The 20,999-nt window shown below is 36.7% G+C and overlaps 3 protein-coding genes and 1 pseudogene across 7 annotated transcripts; all 4 read right to left on the reverse strand.

Moving 5' to 3' along the window:
• Nucleotides 1–1,008: 1,008 nt before the first annotated feature.
• On the reverse strand, nucleotides 1,009–3,810 carry LOC104706767 (uncharacterized). Of its 4 annotated transcripts, none has more exons than XM_087460956.1 (6): nucleotides 3,281–3,808; nucleotides 2,954–3,149; nucleotides 2,541–2,667; nucleotides 2,180–2,425; nucleotides 1,870–2,085; nucleotides 1,009–1,626 (listed from the first exon to the last, which is right to left on the reverse strand). In XM_087460956.1, the coding sequence occupies exons 2-4, from the start codon at nucleotides 2,956–2,958 to the stop codon at nucleotides 2,213–2,215; spliced, it is 345 nt and encodes a 114-aa protein (XP_087317082.1). In that variant the 5' UTR covers nucleotides 2,959–3,149; nucleotides 3,281–3,808; the 3' UTR covers nucleotides 1,009–1,626; nucleotides 1,870–2,085; nucleotides 2,180–2,212. The 4 variants fall into 4 exon arrangements, with proteins under 4 accessions (XP_087317082.1, XP_087317081.1, XP_019084479.2 ...); XM_087460955.1 differs by having other exon boundaries at nucleotides 2,180–2,450; nucleotides 3,281–3,607; XM_019228934.2 differs by lacking the exon at nucleotides 2,954–3,149 and having other exon boundaries at nucleotides 3,281–3,810.
• A 556-nt stretch (nucleotides 3,811–4,366) lies between these two features.
• LOC147939799 (uncharacterized) lies at nucleotides 4,367–5,395 on the reverse strand. The gene is made up of 2 exons (XM_087461033.1): nucleotides 5,353–5,395; nucleotides 4,367–5,244 (listed from the first exon to the last, which is right to left on the reverse strand). The coding sequence occupies exons 1-2, from the start codon at nucleotides 5,393–5,395 to the stop codon at nucleotides 4,367–4,369; spliced, it is 921 nt and encodes a 306-aa protein (XP_087317159.1).
• A 3,055-nt stretch (nucleotides 5,396–8,450) lies between these two features.
• LOC147939800 (uncharacterized) lies at nucleotides 8,451–9,937 on the reverse strand (annotated as a pseudogene).
• A 1,934-nt stretch (nucleotides 9,938–11,871) lies between these two features.
• LOC104706766 (beta-glucosidase 32) lies at nucleotides 11,872–15,203 on the reverse strand. Of its 2 annotated transcripts, XM_010422977.2 has the most exons (13): nucleotides 14,964–15,203; nucleotides 14,805–14,874; nucleotides 14,619–14,674; nucleotides 14,425–14,500; nucleotides 14,214–14,291; nucleotides 14,017–14,104; nucleotides 13,664–13,919; nucleotides 13,380–13,498; nucleotides 13,064–13,281; nucleotides 12,914–12,951; nucleotides 12,636–12,738; nucleotides 12,433–12,541; nucleotides 11,872–12,328 (listed from the first exon to the last, which is right to left on the reverse strand). In XM_010422977.2, the coding sequence occupies exons 1-13, from the start codon at nucleotides 15,114–15,116 to the stop codon at nucleotides 12,088–12,090; spliced, it is 1,605 nt and encodes a 534-aa protein (XP_010421279.2). In that variant the 5' UTR covers nucleotides 15,117–15,203; the 3' UTR covers nucleotides 11,872–12,087. The 2 variants fall into 2 exon arrangements, with proteins under 2 accessions (XP_010421279.2, XP_087319378.1); XM_087463252.1 differs by lacking the exon at nucleotides 11,872–12,328 and having other exon boundaries at nucleotides 12,429–12,541; nucleotides 14,964–15,116.
• Nucleotides 15,204–20,999: the final 5,796 nt, after the last annotated feature.

Below are 20,999 nucleotides of genomic sequence, written 5' to 3' on the forward strand. Positions count from 1 at the left end.
TATGATTTAGTTCAAAATTAAAATTTCATGTTATTCGTTTAGTAATTTGTTTTTGGATTTTAAAACCCACAGTTTAGTTTAAATAGATTTGAATGGATTTGAAAGTGAAAATATAATAATATAAATGAAGGATAAAACATATCATTTCAGAATTCATATATTTTAATTTTTATAATTTTACACCTTTATATGGATTTATAAATCATTCATCCAATAGTTTTGTTTTGTAATATAACTATTTTTTTATTTATTTTGTGTTCGTTACAATAAAAAATCAAACCAAAATATATGCAACAAGTAAAATAATATGTTGTTTGTAGAATCATGCAAATAAATCAATTTTCTATAAAGAAACGGAAGAAATATTTTATTGCACAACAACTTTGATACAAAATAGAGGTAAAGGAAAAGGTAAAATTTGTTGTATAGTTACAAACAAATGTGTAGGAATGACTTGTTTTCCGTAGCTACAAATAAATTGTTACAGATTTGTTACAAAAAAGTTAGTAATTATTTACTCGTCACAAACTGACTCCTTCATCGCAAATTGCTATAGATTAGAGACAACCGAAATTGTGACAAGCCGGCTACTAATTGATACAGTTATCTAAGCTGATTTGAGACAATTGTCGTCGACCGTATTAGTAGCAAATGGTTACAAAACATGACAAAAATGTTGTGGCTACATATTCACAACAATCTTTAAGGGTGGTTGTCATTAACTTGTTACTAATTGGGAAAAGGTGTTTGTCGCATAGTTTTCACAGTTAGCTTCGGATATTCCGTAAGAGTTAGCTACGCGTTACTGTAACAAATTAGTTTCGATTGATTACAATATAAACGGTAACTAATTAGCTACGTGTTGTAAAAATAATTGTAACAAAGTTGCAACGTAATCGTCTCGTAGCTATCTGTTTGTTCCGTTATGCGTATCTTATTTGAAATGTTAGTTTGTTATGGAAGTCGTTGACTTCTGATGCAAGGTTTAATATGTTGCGCCAAATGGAAAACAAAAGTAAAAATAAGATACAAAGGTACAAACAGGAAGTGATACAGCGTTTTACCAGCAGACAAAAGACTACAGAGCAGAGCTTTCAGCAAAAGACTACAGATCAAAGTTTTAAACCGAAATGGAAAGCAGAGTTTTAGACCACAGTACAGAGTAGAGATATAAACCAAAAGACTCTGCTCAAAGTATTAAAACAAAAGAGCAGGGGTTAAAGAAAGCTGATATTGAGTGTTCATCAGACGATGCTACCTTGAAATGCATCACCGTCATCGTCTTCTGGCTCATGAGTCTCATCAGGCACATTAGTGGGATGACTGAGATGGATGTCAGCATCTTCAGGATTGGCATCTCGGTTGTCCCTGTTGTTGGCTTGAGTTGGGCTGGTCACTGATGCACCCGTACCATTAGTTGGTTGAGCCGATGGGAAAGAGTGTGAGCCACCTTCAGGCATATATTGCTTCATAAATTCCACAACATTAGCCAGCTGCTCTTGAAGAGATGTGAGTTGACGTTCAAGAGAGATCCTTTCCACTGCACCAGCTGAGCTTTCTCCACGCTCACCGGATGTAGTTTCTGCCCCCGAGATCGAAGATCCTCCCATTCTGAGATGGTACAACCTAATGAAAAAAGTGTTGTTAATATCTGATCACATAACATCAATATGTGTCTCATAAACACCCACTTGTAACTTGAGCAAACAAGCGAATATGTATAGGTTATCAAACAGTGTAGACAACAAAAGTAGTAAATCATACCTGTTCATGATAGATGAACAATAGAATATGTAAAAAAAATATAAATCCAAATCTTAGAGTAAGTTCGAAACTGATCCAAATAGATATCATAGGAGATCATGTTACCTTATAGAAAAGTTCATCCTCCTGGAGCCGAGTCAACCCTGTGGCAGAGGAACCTCCTTGTGAGGCGCCATCCGAGGGTTGAGAGACTGCATCAATCTCTCTTTAAATCTTTTCTTCAATCGACCTCGCCCTATCATCCACATAAAAGCCATCAGCTTTGAGGTGAGTCTCTCTGAGAATTCGACGCATTGAAGGCAAGATTCCTTTTTTTTGTCGCTAAAACGGAAACAGACATAGTTAAATAACTTTACAACTTCGTTTACAAATATCTAGTCAAACATAATAAACCCAGGTTCATCAGAAAAGTTACAATTAACTCTCGGAGCTGGTCGTATGAACGTGATCAAGAGGTGTGAGCGTGTGGACCAAAACCATCACGAGAAGAGAAGCGTTTTTCTGAAGCTATCTTGCTCTTCTTCCTAGATGCGTCTGTGCCCCAATACTCCTGCATCATCTCCCAGATATCCCCACTTATCCATTCTGGCTTATTACCAGAAACTTTGGCCTTCGAGATCATGTCTCTGAGGCGGCAACCAAAAACATGATACCCTGCCAACTGCATCATCCGAGTAAAAACTTTGCTGTAAAACGAGACAAAATGTATAAGTAGTTACAAATTATGCTATATACATGGAGATGTTTGACTACTAAAGTATGTACACATGACTTACGATGAAATCACCCCACCATTGCATGAGCGCCTCATTGGGAACAGAGGAGATGTTATACCATGGTCCATCAAAGTGCCTCCGGATTGAAGCAATGATTGCTCTCCATGGAGGGTTATCAAGCCCAAACCTGAATACCAAAAAAAAAAGTATAGTTAAAGACATTGTATTAGTATTGTTTTCTTCATTCAGTATCTACGATTGTATTTTACTTTCTTCTAAAGTAAACTGGTTTGTACCTGCAATGCTTTCTACCTAGCTGTGTAACAAAAGACAATTATAGCAAGACACATACCAACAACCACCCTAAACATATTATTAAAATGTAAGACAACACACATCAATTTACTAGAAGTTAAAAATATCAAAACAAGTCAATATTGAAACAAGTTACACAACATTTTAAAGACACATACCACATAGATCCGTCTTAATGTGCATCACATCAACAGCTAACGAGAATTGTGACAAGCCTTCTACACAATTATTATAAAGAGGTTCACTAGCAGTATTTAAACGGTTGAAAAACTTGCAGCCTCAGAGTTAGGGACTTCCCACGCATTATTAGGTACAATAGGTTCATCAGAGTGTTCACCCCATTCAGTATTTATACTAAAAGGAAAAAAAAAATATTTCAGTAATGTTGTTAATTATTGTCTATATATATATAGCATTTATTATTTTTTGTCTTTTTTATTAACTATATACTTCTAAATTAAATATATATTTTTTATCATAAATACCTTGTTTGTGGCATCAAGATTTCTTCTGTAGAGGCAAACTGACCTATGTATGCATTAGCATTCCATTCTGGTTCGGGTGTTTGAAACCCAGTATTATCAAAAATTTCGTGTTGCTCTTGATATTGGTATTGAGGCTCGAACGTTTCTCCATGAGCTGTCCAAACATAGTAGTTGGGTTGAGACCCTTTGTTATATAAATGCCTGTGGATAATATTTGTGCGAAGAAGCTCTCCGTTTTTACACTGCCGGCATGGACACCAAGTTCTACCTCCCTCATAAAATCGTTGCTGCACAAAATTCAAGAATTGCTCCAACCCAACTTCATATACTACATAAACTTTCGCCTTATATGGATCCATACGCTGATACATCCACGCTTGCTGAACTTCAATATTATTACTTGAGGAAGACATTTGAATAAGTGGAAAAATTGTTTATTACTAAATAAAGAAAGGACTCAATAAGAAAAAATATAAAACCAAAGAAGGAAGAGAAGACGATCTCTGAATATGTAAGAGAAGTTGTTTTGTGTTCTTATAGAAGAGAGAAAATGTTTATATAAAATATTATAAAGAACCATTCTCACAAATGAAGGGTGATTGTTTCCCAACTGATGGATGTGACAGCACCCCATAATTGCTACATTGAAATTTATGTCATACTCACAATAATATTACACATCATTGTCGACAACATGGAACACCACTAATTCACTACGAAACAAGACAACCATCACTCTGTAGCTAAATTACGACAACCATTTTATGATATGTATTGCTACACGTTAAAATTGTCACAACAGTTACCAGTAATTGGTAGCAATATTATAAGACATTTTTTTTTGTCAACTGTATTTATATTATAGTGATGGTTAAAGGTTACAATTAGACTTAAGGAAAGTCATTGCCTGTACAAGGCCAAAAGGACTAAAAAAGTCACAAAACCATCTAACACCCTACCCATCTAAGACACTTACGGATTCACCGCGGCCTTTACAAAAGAATGACTCCATCAAGGAGTACAAAGAAACACAAAAAACCTTCAAGAAGAAGATCCCACTCTCTCATCGTTGAATAATCCCGTTAGCTAGAAAGGAAACCCAGCGGCCACATAGGACTGAATTCGACTATCTTCGGAGACAATACGAGCAATGAGAAAAGCTCTTCTATTTGAAGCCCCAGCTTCCAAAACAAAATTCCATTCAGCTATCCCATTCAGAACTGACAGCAATCGAGAAGAATGGAATCTAAAAGATGGCCACGCCTTAGGCCTATTAACCGCTCCCACCAAAGCAGAATCCTCCACAGCAAAAGTAAATTTCCCCAATTTGTGACTGATCATACTCTCTACAGCCCACACTGTACTAATTAAACTCGCCTCTTGCTTGAATTTTATATTGGAGAAAGCTCTCCTACTATGCAATAACGTCTCTCCATTGGCATCTCTCACCACCCATGACGCACCGACTAAATTCCTCCGTTTGGACCATGAGACTCCAATATTACACTTTAACCAATGTTGAGGAGGAGGACACCACTGATCCAAAACCACCGAATTACTTTCATTGCTCTGAGAACGGATCGAATGGGATGTGGTTCTATCTTGTGATTGATCGATCACTTGAGCCGCAAACCACACCTCAACATCCTCCTGAATTTTAACAGCAGTCCCTTCAAAAACCAAACAATTCCTGTTTTTCCATATTCTCCATAGAATCCAAGGAAAAATTTTCCTGATCTCCTTGGGCCACAACAAGTTATCTCTATTGATTAGCAAGTGGTGAAAGTGTGAGAAAACCGATTCCTCGTCTAGTCCAAAGTTTGGCGAAGGGTAGTTAGATAGAGCCCATATCTGTCTTGCCATAGGACAAGAGAACAAGACATTGAAGATAGACTCGCTATTCAAACCACAAACTTGACAGCACCCATCAATTTTGAGTCCTTTACGAACCAAAAGATCTCCCACTGGCAAAGCACCACTCAATAATTTCCAAAGGAAACTTTTATTTTTGGTTCAGTTTGCAATCTCCAAACCTGCTCTTTTAAGATATTTAACGATGGTAGAGCAGTTACTTTTCTGATCAAGTTTTCCTTTTCTAGTTGAATAGCCAGCCATTAACCAGACTTCACCGAATAAGCCCCAGACTTGTTATGTTTCCAAACCAAAAAGTCCTCCATTGACACAACGGGTCTTGTTTCTCTGATTTTGATGATATCAACCGGAAAAAAACAAATCTTTTAGTTTCTCCATATCCCAATCTCTTCTCTCAAAATCAATGATATCACTAATCTTTAGGTTGATGTCGATGATGGGGTTCTTTATGTAAGAAGCTCTCATGTCACCATCGTCAAGCCAAAGGTCGCACCAAACACGAATTGATTCTCCATTTCCCACTCGCTTTACCATCCCTTTCCTGATCAAATCTCTCCCATGTAAAATGCTCCTCCATCCAAAAGAGGGTCTAGAGCCGATACCTGCATCCAAAACTTTCCCCAAAGGAAAGTATCTACTTTTTATAAGCCTTGAAAAAAGACTATCCGGATCTTGGATAATTCTCCATGCTTGCTTAGCTAAGAGGGCTTGATTGAATAAACCGATATCCTTGAAACCCATACCCCCTTGATTTTTTGGCAAGCAAAGCCTTTCCCAACTTCTCCAATGAATTTTCCTGACATTTTCAGTTGAACTCCACCAAAAATCTGCCATAGAACTGGCCAGATTAGCACATGATTTCTTTGGGAGTTTAAAACCTGACATTGCGAACACATGCATAGCCATTGCTACCGTCTTCAACATTATCTCTTTCCCCCCCCGAGATAGAGTTCTGAAATACCATCTTGATAACTTATTCTGCACTCTATCTTTAAGGTAGCTCAGCATCTGAATTTTGTAACCGTTGATGCATTCTGGTAAACCTAAATAAGTCCCTGCTCCTCCTTGGTTCACAATTTCCAAACAATCTTGAATCTCCAATTTGCTTGCTTCATGAACTCTCTTCCCGAAAGTGATGGAAGACTTATTGGCATTTATGACTTGCCCTGAGGCAGATCCATAAGCCACTAGGATGTTTTGTAGGACATTAGCTTCTTCATCATTGGCTCTACAGAGAAAAGACCGTCGTCGGCAAAAAGCAGATGATGAATAACCGGACCATCTACAGAGAATTGAAAACCCGAGATTCTCTTTTACCTTTGAGCTGAGTTTAGCATGTGCGTGAGCCCCTCGGTGCATAACACCAACAAAAAGGGAGATAAAGGATCTCCTTGCCTTATCCCTCTCTCAGGAATGATCATTCCATAGGCCTTATCATTTATGAGAGCAGAAAAAGTTACAGTTGTAACACACTTCGTTATCCAGGAAATCCATGTCTGATGAAAACATAAGGCTGAAAGCAAGGATCTTAAATAACACCATTCAACCCTATCCTAAGCCTTTGACATATCAGATTTAACTACCATATACTCAGAGGAAAATGGCTCTTTGGTGTTCAACGAGTGGACCACTTCATGTGCAATCAGAATATTGTTTGTTATCAAACGATCAGAGACAAAAGCTGATTGATAATCAGAAACAATCTGAGGCAACAAAGGCTTCAATCTCTCGACTAACACTTTGGAGATCACCTTGTACTTGACAGAACAAAGGCTTATGGGCCTAAGATCCAGCATTGAAGAAGGATGAGGGATCTTTGGGATTAAGCACAAGTGAGTGTAGTTCCATTCTTGAGGCAAAAATCTATTGGAAAAGAAATTCTGAACCTCGGCAGTGACTTGGGCTCCTACTATACTCCAATAATGTTGAAAGAAGATCGCAAACATACCATCGGCTCCCAGAGCACTAGAAGGATCAATAGAAAAGACCGCCTCTTTGATTTCAGTAGAAGAAACCACACTTATTAACTTATTGTTCATTTCACTTGAAACTCTTGGTTGAAGGTCATGAAACAGATTTGCAAAAGGAGCCGGATTGGATGACTTGTAGAGATCTTGGAAATATGCAGAAGCAACTTCCCCTTTAGAACCTTCGGAGAACTGATTATTTCCATTGGTGTCCACCAATCTCTCAATTCTATTCTTTGATCTAGACTTCTTCACCGAAGCTTGGAATAATTTGGTATTACGATCACCACACTTCATCCATTTTTTCCGGCTTTTTTGTCTCCAAAAGATTTCTTCCTCTCTATAAGCCTTAGCCAAATCTTTTTTCAGGGTAACATCTCAATAAAAGGTAGGAGAGAGCATAGATTGTTGAACATCCAGGTCTATCTCAATCTTCCTGATCTTGTCTTTCGAGTTAATAGATTTGGCTCTCTTCCAAGAGCTTAAAGCCCTTCTACAACCACGAATCCTTGCAGCTAATGGGAGGTTCAAAGTAGCAGTGGTAGAATCCCAAGCTTGAGAGATGGTCTCTTCAACTCGAGGTTTGTGCAGAAACCTGCTGTTGAATCTGAAATTACCATAATAAGAATCTTGGGAGACGATTAGCTTGACAAGGACAAGCCTATGGTCAGATCCTCTCATTTCCAGGAAATGCTGCTTTGAGGCCGGATAGGAATTGAACCAAGCTTGATTACCAAAAGCTCTATCCAATCTACTCTGAATCCACAGGTCATACCTTCTCCCTGCCCACGTGAAACTATTCCCATTACTAGACAGTTCCTCTATTTCATAGTTTCTCAGCATATCATTGAAAGGTCTAAAAACGGAGCCACATCTTCTTGGCCCTCCTATCTTCTCACCATTATGACAAATGTCATTGAAGTCACCAAGCATAATCCAAGCATCTTTTCTAAGCCTGCCAAACCTAGTGATCCGTTCCCATACCACTTGTCTTTTCTTGAAATCCGGATCACCATAAACGCAAGATACAAAAAAATAATCAGCTCCAAACTGGACTTGCATTTCGATCAAGTTTTTATCCGCAAAGTGGAAGTCCACCTTAATACTATTCTTCCAAAAGATAGCTAAGCCTCCACACCAACCAACAAGCTGGATTGTAAAAACACGATCATAACCTAACACTTCTTGCAAATCTAATAATATATCTCTACTGTGCATCGTTTCCATCAAGAACAGCATCTCATGGAAGAAGGTTTTACGCAACTCCTTGAGACGAGGAAAAGTCAGATCTTGAGACCGTCCCAAGCCCTGACAATTCCAGCTTAAAATGCTCATTGATGAGTGGGCGATCCCTCACTTGGGATCACCTTTCTAGGGTTAAGCTTGATGAATTTTGCAGTGCTTGAGCCCTCCTCAACTGCTTTTCTCTTCTCAATGATTCTCTTTTCTAAGCCAAAATGAACCTGTTGATGATTCCCATCAATGTTTGGTAGTTTCGGCTTTGTTTCCATGAGCTCTTTTGGGGTCTATGTCTATCTTTAACCTTTTTTGGAGCAGTGCCGGAAGAACCGGTTACATAGGAAGCAATCCTATAAACCGTTGCACCCTCCTGGAAAGGTTGGGACAAAGCTAGGAAAAGACCAGGATTCTCTGAGCCACTACCTGCCGGCTGCTCCGGACCCAACTCCGACGTGGACCACTTCATGTGGTCATTAGAAGAGAGATCATGTCATGGTAGAAGATATTTCTTGGAAATTGCAGCCACTTTGGATCCCGTAACATCAGTCAAATCAAAGCTAAAAACCAGACCCTTATCCGTATTGACATCTTGATAGATAATAGAAGGAGGTTCAAGTCTAAGCACCGTTTTCCTAGCAATGGGATCCTTCTCAACTTCTCTAACCGACTTTTGAACTCTGTCAACTTTAACTTGAAAGTCTTCTTTGGTATTTGCACGCAGATATTGTCTCATCCCCTCTAAGACCTCCTTTGTAATTTGATTTCTCCCGGTGGTAGGGTCAATACCAACTTGATCCTCTTTAAGAATCCCATACAAAGGATCAGACTCTTTGAGGAAGGGCGTCTTAACAGGCTTCTAAATAACCTTACCACCTCTTCTCACATCGGCTTCCGTCTCTCGTTTCTTTATAACAATTGGACAGTAGTCAACATCATGAGTAGGACGCTGACATTCGAAGCAACGCCTCTGGATCTTTTCATAATGGAATCTGACCACTATAGAACCACCCTTTGGAAGAGATAAGACTTTGGATCTTCAAAGGGGACGAGAAACATCAAACGACACTTTAACTCAGACGTAGCCATATAACTGTAGTCTATCAAGATCAAAGGCCACCTCCAAAAGTTCACCTAGTAACTCCCCTAAAATTGTAATAGCTTTAACAATGTAGTAGTTGACCGGAAGATTCCAGATCTGAACCCAAATAGGCATGGTTTGTAAATAGTTAGCAGGCGGATTTTTGTACCATCTATCCACCACAATCGACCATTCATTGTAAGTGTGAGTTCCTTTATCCAAGACTTCTTGTAGGTCGTGTTCTGATTCAATGATGAACTGGAATCACTCATTAGAAAGAGCAACACCCCTCATCCTTCCCGGTTTTTTCCATCTTCGTGGCATATCTCGAATGAGATTCTTCATTGACTGACGAGAATGATTCAAAGTTCTGCCTATAAGGCTTATGGCATTTCTTTGAACGGACATGAATTTCGGCTGGTCCGGCATAACAAAGGGCAGATCTTCTTCCTCTTCCTCAAGGGACATAGCCATAAGAGCATTGTCCATCGCATACGACATGATTGCCAACTAGCAGACACCAAGTGGAAAAAGACTGAAATCGCAAGGAAGAACAGCTACTAAAAACATTCAAGTTCTTATCGATTTGAGCTAAAACAGGGTGAAAAGATACTAAACAGTGAATTGCGGCTAAAGGGAAAGTGTTTTTCCACTCAAATGTTCTCTTCTCGACCTAGACAAAAACTCTAGCTCAGAAAGAAGTTCCTATGCCCAAAAAAGAGAAAATCGACTACACATTACCTTTTAATCATGGCATTTAATCAGGGAAAATAGACGATTAATTTCTATTTTTTTTAATTATTATCAAAATATTTACTACATATTGTGACGACTTCTGTTGTGGACAATGCTGCTACAATATGGTGTGTCACAAATTATGTAAAAAATTTACTACACATTTTTTTTGTAACTACCCGTAACTATAAATCTACGTTTACTCACACAAAAGCTACAAATTAAATAATTTCATAATTTGTCACTAATTGGTCACATTATATAGTTATATTTTGCTACAATTATTTCAGTAACAGGTACTCGTAACTATTTAGACGGTTTTTACTAGTGATATATGTAAAGGAGGACGCCATTTCTAATACTCATTTTCCCGTGACCATATATGTATCATATGTTTATTGGGTCTATTGTAGTTTTTAATGATTAAAACAGAATTTTCTAAGTTTTTGTTAGTAAATGACGAATAGCTAAAAACAAAACAAACAAAAACTATAATGAAATCAAAAGGACGTGATTGGAATTGTAAATTATTATTATGAAGTAATAATAACGTAAAATCAATGTGGCCTTGAGTTAGTGGTTGAAACCTTTTAAACAAAAAAACGTAGGTTTTTAGCAGAACATGAGTTTGACTTCGAAGGACTAGAAGAGTTAATCCAGATTAAAGAACGTTTCCGCCATATTGATGCCAATCGATAACGTTCCATGTAAATCGTTTCTTTTAGGCGCCTCCAGAAAAAAATAAAATAATAGACTAATCATATATGTTTTTGCAGTTGTTAGCAGCGGTCATGTTGCATATACAAAGTCGTCAAATATGATACAATAGATAGTCAATACTATAAAGTAATCATATTTTGATTAGGATAAATGTGGGCACAAGTCTTCCACTTTCCAAGCAAGGTCGTCAAGTAAAATAGTCAATATATTATGATTGGCTGACGGCACATCTTGACTTTTTCATACTATTCGACTGACATTATTGCTTTAATTAATTAAGAATGATATTTTACATCATGCGTCTTGAAACATGCTTCTATGAATTGGCCGGTGAAAGATAAGTTTTCCCAGGAGAAAAAGAGACAAAATGAACCACAATAGAAGATCACCCAAAAATAACTGAAACGCACTGACTGCCATTTGCCAGGAGATTTCTTAAGAAGAAAAAGAGTATGTGATAAACGTTTGCAAATAAATCCAAATATTTAAACAAGAAAGATAATTTGTAAGCTCAATGTATTTCTTCCAAAAATATATGAATGATTTTTAATGGCCTACGGGACTTTACTAATAATTTATATTATCATGGTGTTATATGCATCAATTAACACGTTTGTCATGGTTTATTCATTTTTTTTCACTTCATGTTCCTAATTAATCTAACATGTAGTAAAAAAATCTTCTTTTAAAGTTTTTAATTCATTTTGAACAGTTATTAGCTTATGATATGTAAATTTTAAGAAAATAATTGAATATTATTGGTTTAGACTTTAAAAATTTTAAATAACAAAAAGATACATATATAATTAAAAATTAATATGATTTCTTACCATGTATAAAAAGCATTAAAAATAGATTGATTAGAAAACGGGAAAAATAACCAGCTAAATGTTGCCAGTATTTCAGAAACAATAAAAACTTAAAAAAATTAATTAGTGTATTACAATAAAATCGTTCCTTTAATTGAGAAGAATCGAATGATAATAAGCCTTTAATTATGACTCTCGAACCATAAGTTAAAATCAAAAGAAATTGATACTGTATAAGATACTACAAGAATTTGGAAACTTAAGAATACAAAAATATACATGTATCTCAATAATAACATATTCTTATTACAAGAAATTATCAAAAAATAAATAAAGAATCAGTTAATTACTTTTCACAGTTGAATATTGTTTCCCCACCAACCGAGCTTAAGTCATCTGTAATGCAGACCACCAATTCTTGACACTCTTAAACAAATCCAACGGCATTGGCTTTTCAGATCTTTGAAGAAAATGTTTGAACCATTTGGCTGAGTTTTTAGCATGTCGTTTTAGACCATCTGCATAGTCAACGTAGTAAAGACCGAACCTCACTGCATAACCATGTTCCCATTCGAAATTATCCAACAACGACCATGTAAAATAGCCTCTCACGTCGCACCCGTCATCTCTGCATATTTGCATACATTAAGTTAACTCTTTGATTATTCCAGGACTTTAATAATTAATCATATAGTAATCAGTTTTTATTCTTAAATAGTGAAAATTTCTTACGTGATGGCTTTTTGGAGTTGCTGAAGATGTTTGTGGTGGTACTTTATTCTCTTTGTATCTTCTAATATCTCTTCACGTGTCACTATTCCATTTTCATAGTCATCGAAACCTATACATTTTCACGTGGTTAATTACTTTTTTTTTTAACCAAAAAGAATAGATGAATATATATGGAAATGTTGATATGTTTATAGCGTTCTTACCGTTTTCAGTAATGTAAATAGTTGGATTATTATATTTGTTTTTAATATAATTGAGAATCTTTCGAAAGCCTTCCGGATATGACCAGAGAATTTTGGATCCATCCTGAAATTGAAGAAAAGATGTTCAGACTTTACAATAAAATTGGAACTAGGAAGAATGATTTCTCTTGATATGTGATGCGATGGTATCACAAATGCTTCTTGGCTCCTCTGTAATTTTCACTTATCATGTTTATTAAATGGTATCGTTACTACCAAAAAAAAAAGTTCGTACATACCGATTCTGATGAGATGTTGTCGCCGCTACGATTTGTCACTAATAGAAGAAAAGTGATAAATGTAATGTAAAGTCATTAGTTGTAGGTTCATTAGTATTTTCTTGGTAATAAAATTAGAAAACCAGATAAATCTGTTTTATGAGAACTAACTTTTGTATTGGAGGCGTTGATCGGTCATGAACCGAGGCCGTGAAAGATCGACGTGAAGATCATGAGCAACGAACCGTGCTGTGTAGTAATTTACTCCGATAAAGTCAAATGAATTTTTAACCATGATAGATTGCTCTTTGGTGAAAGAAGGCAATCTACTTCCAGCATTTGTCTTAATCGACTCTGGATAGTCTCCAAATACTAAAGGGCTGAGATGCCTAAATATAGTAGTAAGATAAACAAGATTAGAAATCTATATATTTTTGACTTAAGATAATGAACTGATAACATGAAATGAGTTACATAGATGACCTACCAACCGGTATTGAAAGCAAGAGCTCGCTCAACTGCTTCTTTATCAGCATTGGAATCAATGTCATATGGTTCGAACCAATAGGGAGACAACACTATGCCTATCTTAGCATCTTGTGAAATCTGTTTCACAAATACAATTGATCAATAAAAATGTTATTTCTTTTTCCGTTTAATTCCTATTTTCGAAATTAAGTGACATGACCAAACCACTTTTTTGAGATCAAATTAAAAGTCATGTAATTAGAAGCATCTATATCTTAGAAAACATTGCCTCATCTTATATACCTTGTCACATTTCCTGAACTCTTCAACGGCAGCAGCATGAGCAAGAAGAAGATGGTGAGAGACTAAATAAGGCTCTGTGCCTGAATCACCAGCTGTACACAAACTGTTTACCCATTTTGAACATCGACCCATTGCCTTATTCCCTGCATCATAACCCGCAACGCTATAGACATATGGCTCGTTGAAGGTTGTCCACATATTGACTTTGTCTCCAAACTCCTGGAAACAGAATCTGGCATAGTTTCGAAAATCATCTCTGTATTAAACAGCACAACAAAAAATATGTCAAAGAGCAATTTTTAAAACTTATACATGGTATAATTAGTATGTATGGATCTAAGATTTTAACTTACATGATTCGAGGACTTAAAAAGCTACCATACTCATCATCAAGTGCTTGAGGGACATCCCAATGATAAATTGTTATAAAAGGTTTTATACCTGCATGTATGTTGATATAAATAGTCTGATGAGAAAAACTCCGGACACAAAGCTATTCATTTTATATCCAAATCAAATAGTTCGAAATAATTAAGCGTATGACTCTAACCGTTCTCGATGAGTTCATTGATTAGATTCTTGTAGAATTGAACCCCTTCTTTATTGACCCCATCACTTAGCTTTCCACCTGAAAATTTCATATTCGAAAGAGGCTAGTAAAAGAATTATCAATTATTCAAAAAGGCAAAAGCATTTGTGTTATAGTTTCTAGGAATATTACTTCATTCCAAAAAAGTAGAAAATAATAAAATTGTACTTACTTGGTAATATTCTTGACCAGGACAGGGAGAATCTGAAACTATCCATATTCATTTCCTTTATTAGTTTGATGTCGTCCTGCTCAATTTTTCAAATTACATAATTAATATAAGTTGTTACATTAAGAAATTTTGTTCCACTGTACATACTAATACAGCAAAAGTATAAACATTAAGGAGGTTATGCATGCACAAACCTTATAACGATGATAAAAGTCTACAGCAATATCCCCATTGTCCATGTTCGTCCTTTCTGTAAAAATGTTAACCTGTTACTTACTAGTTACTACTACTATTTATAATTGATCTCGTACATATATAGAAACATTTCAGAATATATAATAGTACGAGAAACAAAAATATTAACAAATTAGAAAGTGAACCTGGGAATGCATGTGTAAAATTGTCCCATATGCTCGGACTCCTCCCTCCTTCTTCTACTGCACCTTCATACTGCATGACATCCATATATAACTCAGTATGGTTACTTTGTATTTGTAGTACACTATATAATTTGCAACGTCAGTACATTACAAACGAACCTGGTAAGCAGCAGAAGCAACGCCAAAACTAAAATTAGGAGGAAAGCTATAGCGATTTAGTGGAGTTGTCGAAAATCTCAAAGATCTTCCCTCTGCAGCATCCCATGATGCTACACATAGTGTGATTACGAGTGCAATTAGCTTAATTATCATTTTCTTGGATGTTAATTAGCTCAAACAAAGTTTTAGGAAACTATATAATTTTTATTTGAGGCTCAGGATATATAACTTGAGAGGATTGTGAGAAATGTTAATGCATACATCTCCTCTTATATGGAGAGATGTACCGTATTTTGTTAACTAAGGAATCTTAGGAATTGATTTTTGTAAGTATTAAATAATCATATTCTGACCGAAACGGGTTGCCCTTTAATGACTTTTGTTTTATTTATTAATTGTGACTCAACAAACATTTAGACTGGAATGATTCAAATGGTTATTCCTATCTTGTAATGACGTTTTTATAAGATAAGACAAATTACAACAAGGCTTTTGCCCCCCAAAAAAAAAGAGAAGACAAATTACAATATATCACGTTAAGCCTGTAACTAAACACGAAACAAGTATTTTTGAAATACTTTATCTAATACACACACGACACAACATCAATCAAAACGAACATATATTTTTCGAAGGCTATCTCAAATTAGAAAACGTGTAAGAGATCCATAAACAAAACTATATTCTTGAAGTTTATAACTGTTTCGAAACGTTGAAAAAAAATGAAAGTATTATAATGAAAACTATATTATAACAAAAATAAGCTCATAAATGTAATTATCAATAAAATTGAAATTCAATAATAGATTCATATAACAAGAAATAGGAAATAATGAAGGGGGATTTTTAAAAATACACATTTTCTGTGTCACTTTTCAAAACTACTTTTCCATGTTGTTTATTTTCAAAAATACCCTTTTTAATATATAAAATGACTAAATTCTAAACCATAAACCCCAAATACTAAACCTTACATCCTAAAAATTATACTCTAAATATAAAATAGAGAACCCAAACCTAAAAAAGAATTCTAAAAATTAATTTAACATATTATAATTGTATAAAAGAAGATAAAAATGAAAATGTTAAAAAAGAGTATCTTTGAAAAAAGGTATCTTAAAAAGAGCATTTCTAACAAATTCTGAATAATGTATCATAAACAAAACAAATTCTTGACTCCGTATATATATATATATGTAATATGTATATTAAGCTTAATCCAAACATATGTTTCTCCTGAATTTTGAAGAAAGAAAATAAATAATAAGATCATTAACATATTCCCTCTAAACTGAATTAGGTGGACTGCAAAAACTAGGTCTGAGCATTCGGGTACCCGTTCGGGTTCAGTTAGGGTATTTTGGGTTTTCGGATTTTTGGGTTTAGAGGTATAGAACCCGTTCGGGTATTTCTAGATTTCGGATTTGGATTGGGTTCGGTTAGGGTATTTTGGGTTCGGATTCGGATTACCCGAAGGTCACAAAATTCAAAATTTTAGTATCCAATTTAGTCTAAATTATTCAATAATACACAATTTATCTAAAAATTTAGAGTACTTTTTACCCAAATTTACTAATAAACAGTTTAAATACTTCAAATTATTGAAAATATCTAAAAACCTGAATATTTTAGACATTTATATTATTAAAATTATAAATATTACTAATATATTACTACTATATATTAATAACGTGGATATATTCGGATACCCGTTTGGATTTCTGTTCGGATCGGGTTCGGGTTTTTGGATCCGGGTATTTTGCCCAGGCCTAATAAAAACAATACAGTTAACTAAGATTGGAATGTAATGACAAATGCATTTAGAAATATGAACAATATTCTTTTGACATTTTTACGTTTTGATCGGACGAGAACGCTCTTCCTCTTTCTCTTCCTGGCTATAAGTATAACTCTACGCATAGAATTGATAGTTATTAATGTATATGACAATAGAAATGTGTAGAAAATACATAAAAGGTTATATTTTGTTTTATACTTATTTTGTTCGTATGATTGATTTACATCGTCTTTTGATGATAAAGGATAATTTAACGTTACAAAATTGAACGAACTGAAGATTTTTATTTGCATAAAATAATTTTCATAATAGTATCTAAATACATTTACAATGACTACTACTTATTGTCTCATTAAAATAAATATATTCATGAAGAAATATTAAATATATAAACAATGTGTTTCTGCAAAACCAATTTTACTAACAACATAACATCATCTGCAAAACTGATGTGTCCTCGCAAGAGAGTTTGAATCAATGATTTTAATTTACTCTTATTTTTTAATAATATTTACATTTATATACAATTCTATTTTTCCAAAAATAAAATGTAAATAACACCTAAAATTGAATTTTGATATTATATTTCTAACTGAATTCTGTTCCTTATTTACATTTTCATAAAATCTTTAAAATGAATTTTAAGAACTCTTGGTTCATATGGTGTGATAATATAAAATTGATATTATAATAATTCATATGGGATAAATCTTAATTATTATACAAAAATTCTACATATTCAAATAAAATTTAAAAATATATACTACACAAACAATTTTTAGATTCAAAATAATATTTTTTTCATATGAATGTAAAATTATATTCAACAAAAAAATTGTTTTACAATAAATACAACATTTTACAAAAAAAATTTGAAGTTTTAAAAAATTTATATATGCTGGGAGCATGGGTGTGGAACCAGTAGCGAAGCCGGCCTTTGTAAGTTGGTGACATCGTTAAGGTGTTTAGGCGGTTCTGAGCGTTCTTAACAATCATACCAATGATGATAGGGGCTGGAGCCTGGAGTTGGAGAGTCTCCATGCTGTGGTCGGTTACGTTCGATGCATAAACTGTGAACTGTGAGTTTAAAATTGTACCTCAACACAAAAGATTTCAAACGTGGGGATGAGTGTAACGCCCCAAACAGTCTTATGGCCAAACTTGCTCATAACGGCCCTGGGACGCTATTTTGGAAATAGTCACCAACGATCCGACCGAGGTTCTAAAATCCATTTAGTCCTTTAGCCAGTCTATCGATGATATTTCCACCACTTTAGACATCATTTAGGCTTGCCAACCCTCATGATGTCCAAGTGTTGAACCGATCCGGACTAGATCATTATCAGCCATTACTCGTACACGAAATATAAAACCGATTCTTCATTAAATAAAAATATTTCACAAGAATAACAAAAGACTTGTAGAGTTTTGTGGCCAGGCCTAATGCCAAAAAGATTATACATAATTGTTTTTGATAAAAGAAGTCCACACATCTGGCTAAACAGCCCGCCACAAAGGCCACACATCTAGCTAAACGGCCCGCCACAAAGGCCACACATCTGGCTAAACAGCCCGCCACAAATGCCACACATCTGGCTAAACAGCCCGCCACAAAGGCCACACAATGACTCAAAAGACCGCCACTAAAGCCACACAATGAATAAAAAGTCCGCCACTAAGGCATCACTAGCCCTTCCAAGGCTCTCTCCACCAAAATGGACAAATTTTAACTCACATAAAATTTTCCGTTTTTAACACTTTCCACTATTGGAAACTCCTAATTCAGGAAACTTTCCTCCAAAAACCTCGCCTCACGGAAACTTTGTACCTCGAGCACCACCTCATCTTGTTACTTAGTCGCACAACCAACCACTCCAAGCGACCAAGTAAACAAGAGAGATGGGCTGGAATACTCCATTCCCGCTCCAGCCACGGATTACAGATGGGACCAGGCTAGACAAGCTCAAGTCGCGGCTTGCTTCTCATACCACTTCTTAAACCTTGCCTTCATCCTTGTCTCAGGCTCCCAAGTCTGCTCCTCAACACCATCACAGTCCTAAAGGACTCTCATCAAAGGAATCTTCTTCTTCCGAAGTTCCTTAATCCTTCTCTCGAGAACCCTCACTGGTCTCGCCTCCAAAGTCATGTTAGGCTGAAGATCCTCAGGAATCTTAGCCAACAACTGATCATCCTCACCGAAACACTTCCTCAACATAGAAACATGGAACACCTTATGGAATGCACGCATAACCTCAGGTGAATCCAGTCTATAAGCCACTGGTCCAACACGCTCAATCACAATGAACGGACCCATATACCTCGGACTCAACTTAGTCTCAGTCAATGACCTGTTCGGACCCCGCAACATGGCCATCTTGAGGTACACTCTGTCTCCTACCTGAAACTCAAGATCTCTCCTCCTCCTATCGGCATAACTCCTCTGCCGATCCTGAGCCTCCTTCATGTTCAACTTGAGAACCTGAATCTTCTCTGAGGTCTCCTGAACAAAATCTGCCCCGTAAATGCTCCTCTCCCCCACCTGAGTCCAGCATAACGGTGTATGACACGGCCTCCCATATAAAGCCTCATAAGGAGCCATCTGAATACTTACATGATAGATGTTGTTGTAAGCAAACTCTACCAAGCTCAAGTGATCTGCCCAATGGCCTCCCCAATGCAACACACACATTCTCAGCAAATCCTCCAACGTCTGGATTGTCCTTTCTGACTGTTCATCTGTCTAGGGATGATAGGCTGTACTCATATGCACCTTAGTGCCCATCTCTGCCTGAAACGCTCTCGAGAACACCGAAGTGAACTTAGAATCCCTATCAGACACAATGCTCGCTGGCACCCCATGCAACCTGACTATCTCCTTCATATACTTCTTAGCCAAGACCGCTGCTCCATCAGTTTTCTTAATGGCCAGAAAAAGTGCCGACTTAGTCAACCGGTCCACAATGACCCAAATAGCATCAAACGTCCTGGACACTGGCAAACCTACCACGAAGTCCATAGTAATCATATCCCACTTCCACTATGGAACGGGAAGACTCTTCAGTAACCCTCCTGGAAACTGATACTCAGCCTTCACTAGCTGACACACATCGCACCTCGCGACCCAACTAGCTACATCCTTCTTCATTCCGACCCAATGATAGTACCTCTTGAGATCACGGTACATCTTAATCGCTCCTGGATGAATAGAAGACTTGCTCCCATGAGCCTCTCTCAGGATCTCCTGCTTCAACTCCTTGTCCTTGGGCATACAAACCCGACCGTGCACCAAGATAGTACCATTATCAGAGACCTGATACTCTGAATCCACATCCTTTGAGGCATTCACCAGCCCCAAGTCCTTCTCCTGAGCCAACCGCACCCTGCTCAGAAGATCTGCTCTATCAACCGCCTCCAAACCCAACAGTTCCTGAGAAACAGCACACAAACTCAAAGCACCGATCTCCCCTACCAGAGACTCCATCTCCTGCTCCTGAGCCGAAGCTACCCTCTTCCGGCTCAGAGCATCTGCAACCAAGTTAGCCTTTCCAGGGTGGTAGGCTATCTCCAAATCATAATCCGCCACCAGCTCCATCCACCGCCTCTGGCTCAAGTTCAGCTCGGGTTGAGTGAATATATACTTCAGGCTCTTATGATCTGTAAACACCTGCACCTTTGCACCATAAATATAAGATCTCCAAATTTTTAGGGCAAAAACTACAGCACCCATCTCCAAATCATGAGTAGGATAGTTGCCCTCATGCTTCCGCAACTGCCGCAAAACGTAGGCAATCACCTTCCCATGCTGCATCAACACACATCCCAAACGAACTCTAGATGCATCTGTATAAACCACATAGGGTTCTCCCTGTTCAGGCAAAGCCAACACTGGCGCAGTAGTCAACATCTCCTTCAGGCTTGCAAAGGCTTCCTCACACTCCTGTGACCAAACAAAAGGAATATCCTTCCCTATCAACTTAGTCATAGGACGTGCTCTGCTCGCAAACCCCTGCACAAATCTCCTGTACTAACCTGCCAATCCCAGAAAACTCCTGATCTCTGTGGCATTCTGCGGTCTAGGCTAATCTTTGATAGCCTAAATCTTCTCTGGATCTATAGAAACCCCGTCTGCAGACACAATATGACCCAGAAAGCCCATCTCACGCTGCCAAAAACTGCACTTGCTCACCTTAGCAAACAACTTCTGCTCCCGCAGCTTCTGCATAACTGCCCTCAAATGC

This window comes from Camelina sativa, chromosome 8, assembly GCF_030686135.1.
Source record: "Camelina sativa cultivar CO46 ecotype springtype chromosome 8, ASM3068613v1".
Classification (NCBI taxonomy): Eukaryota; Viridiplantae; Streptophyta; class Magnoliopsida; order Brassicales; family Brassicaceae; genus Camelina; species Camelina sativa.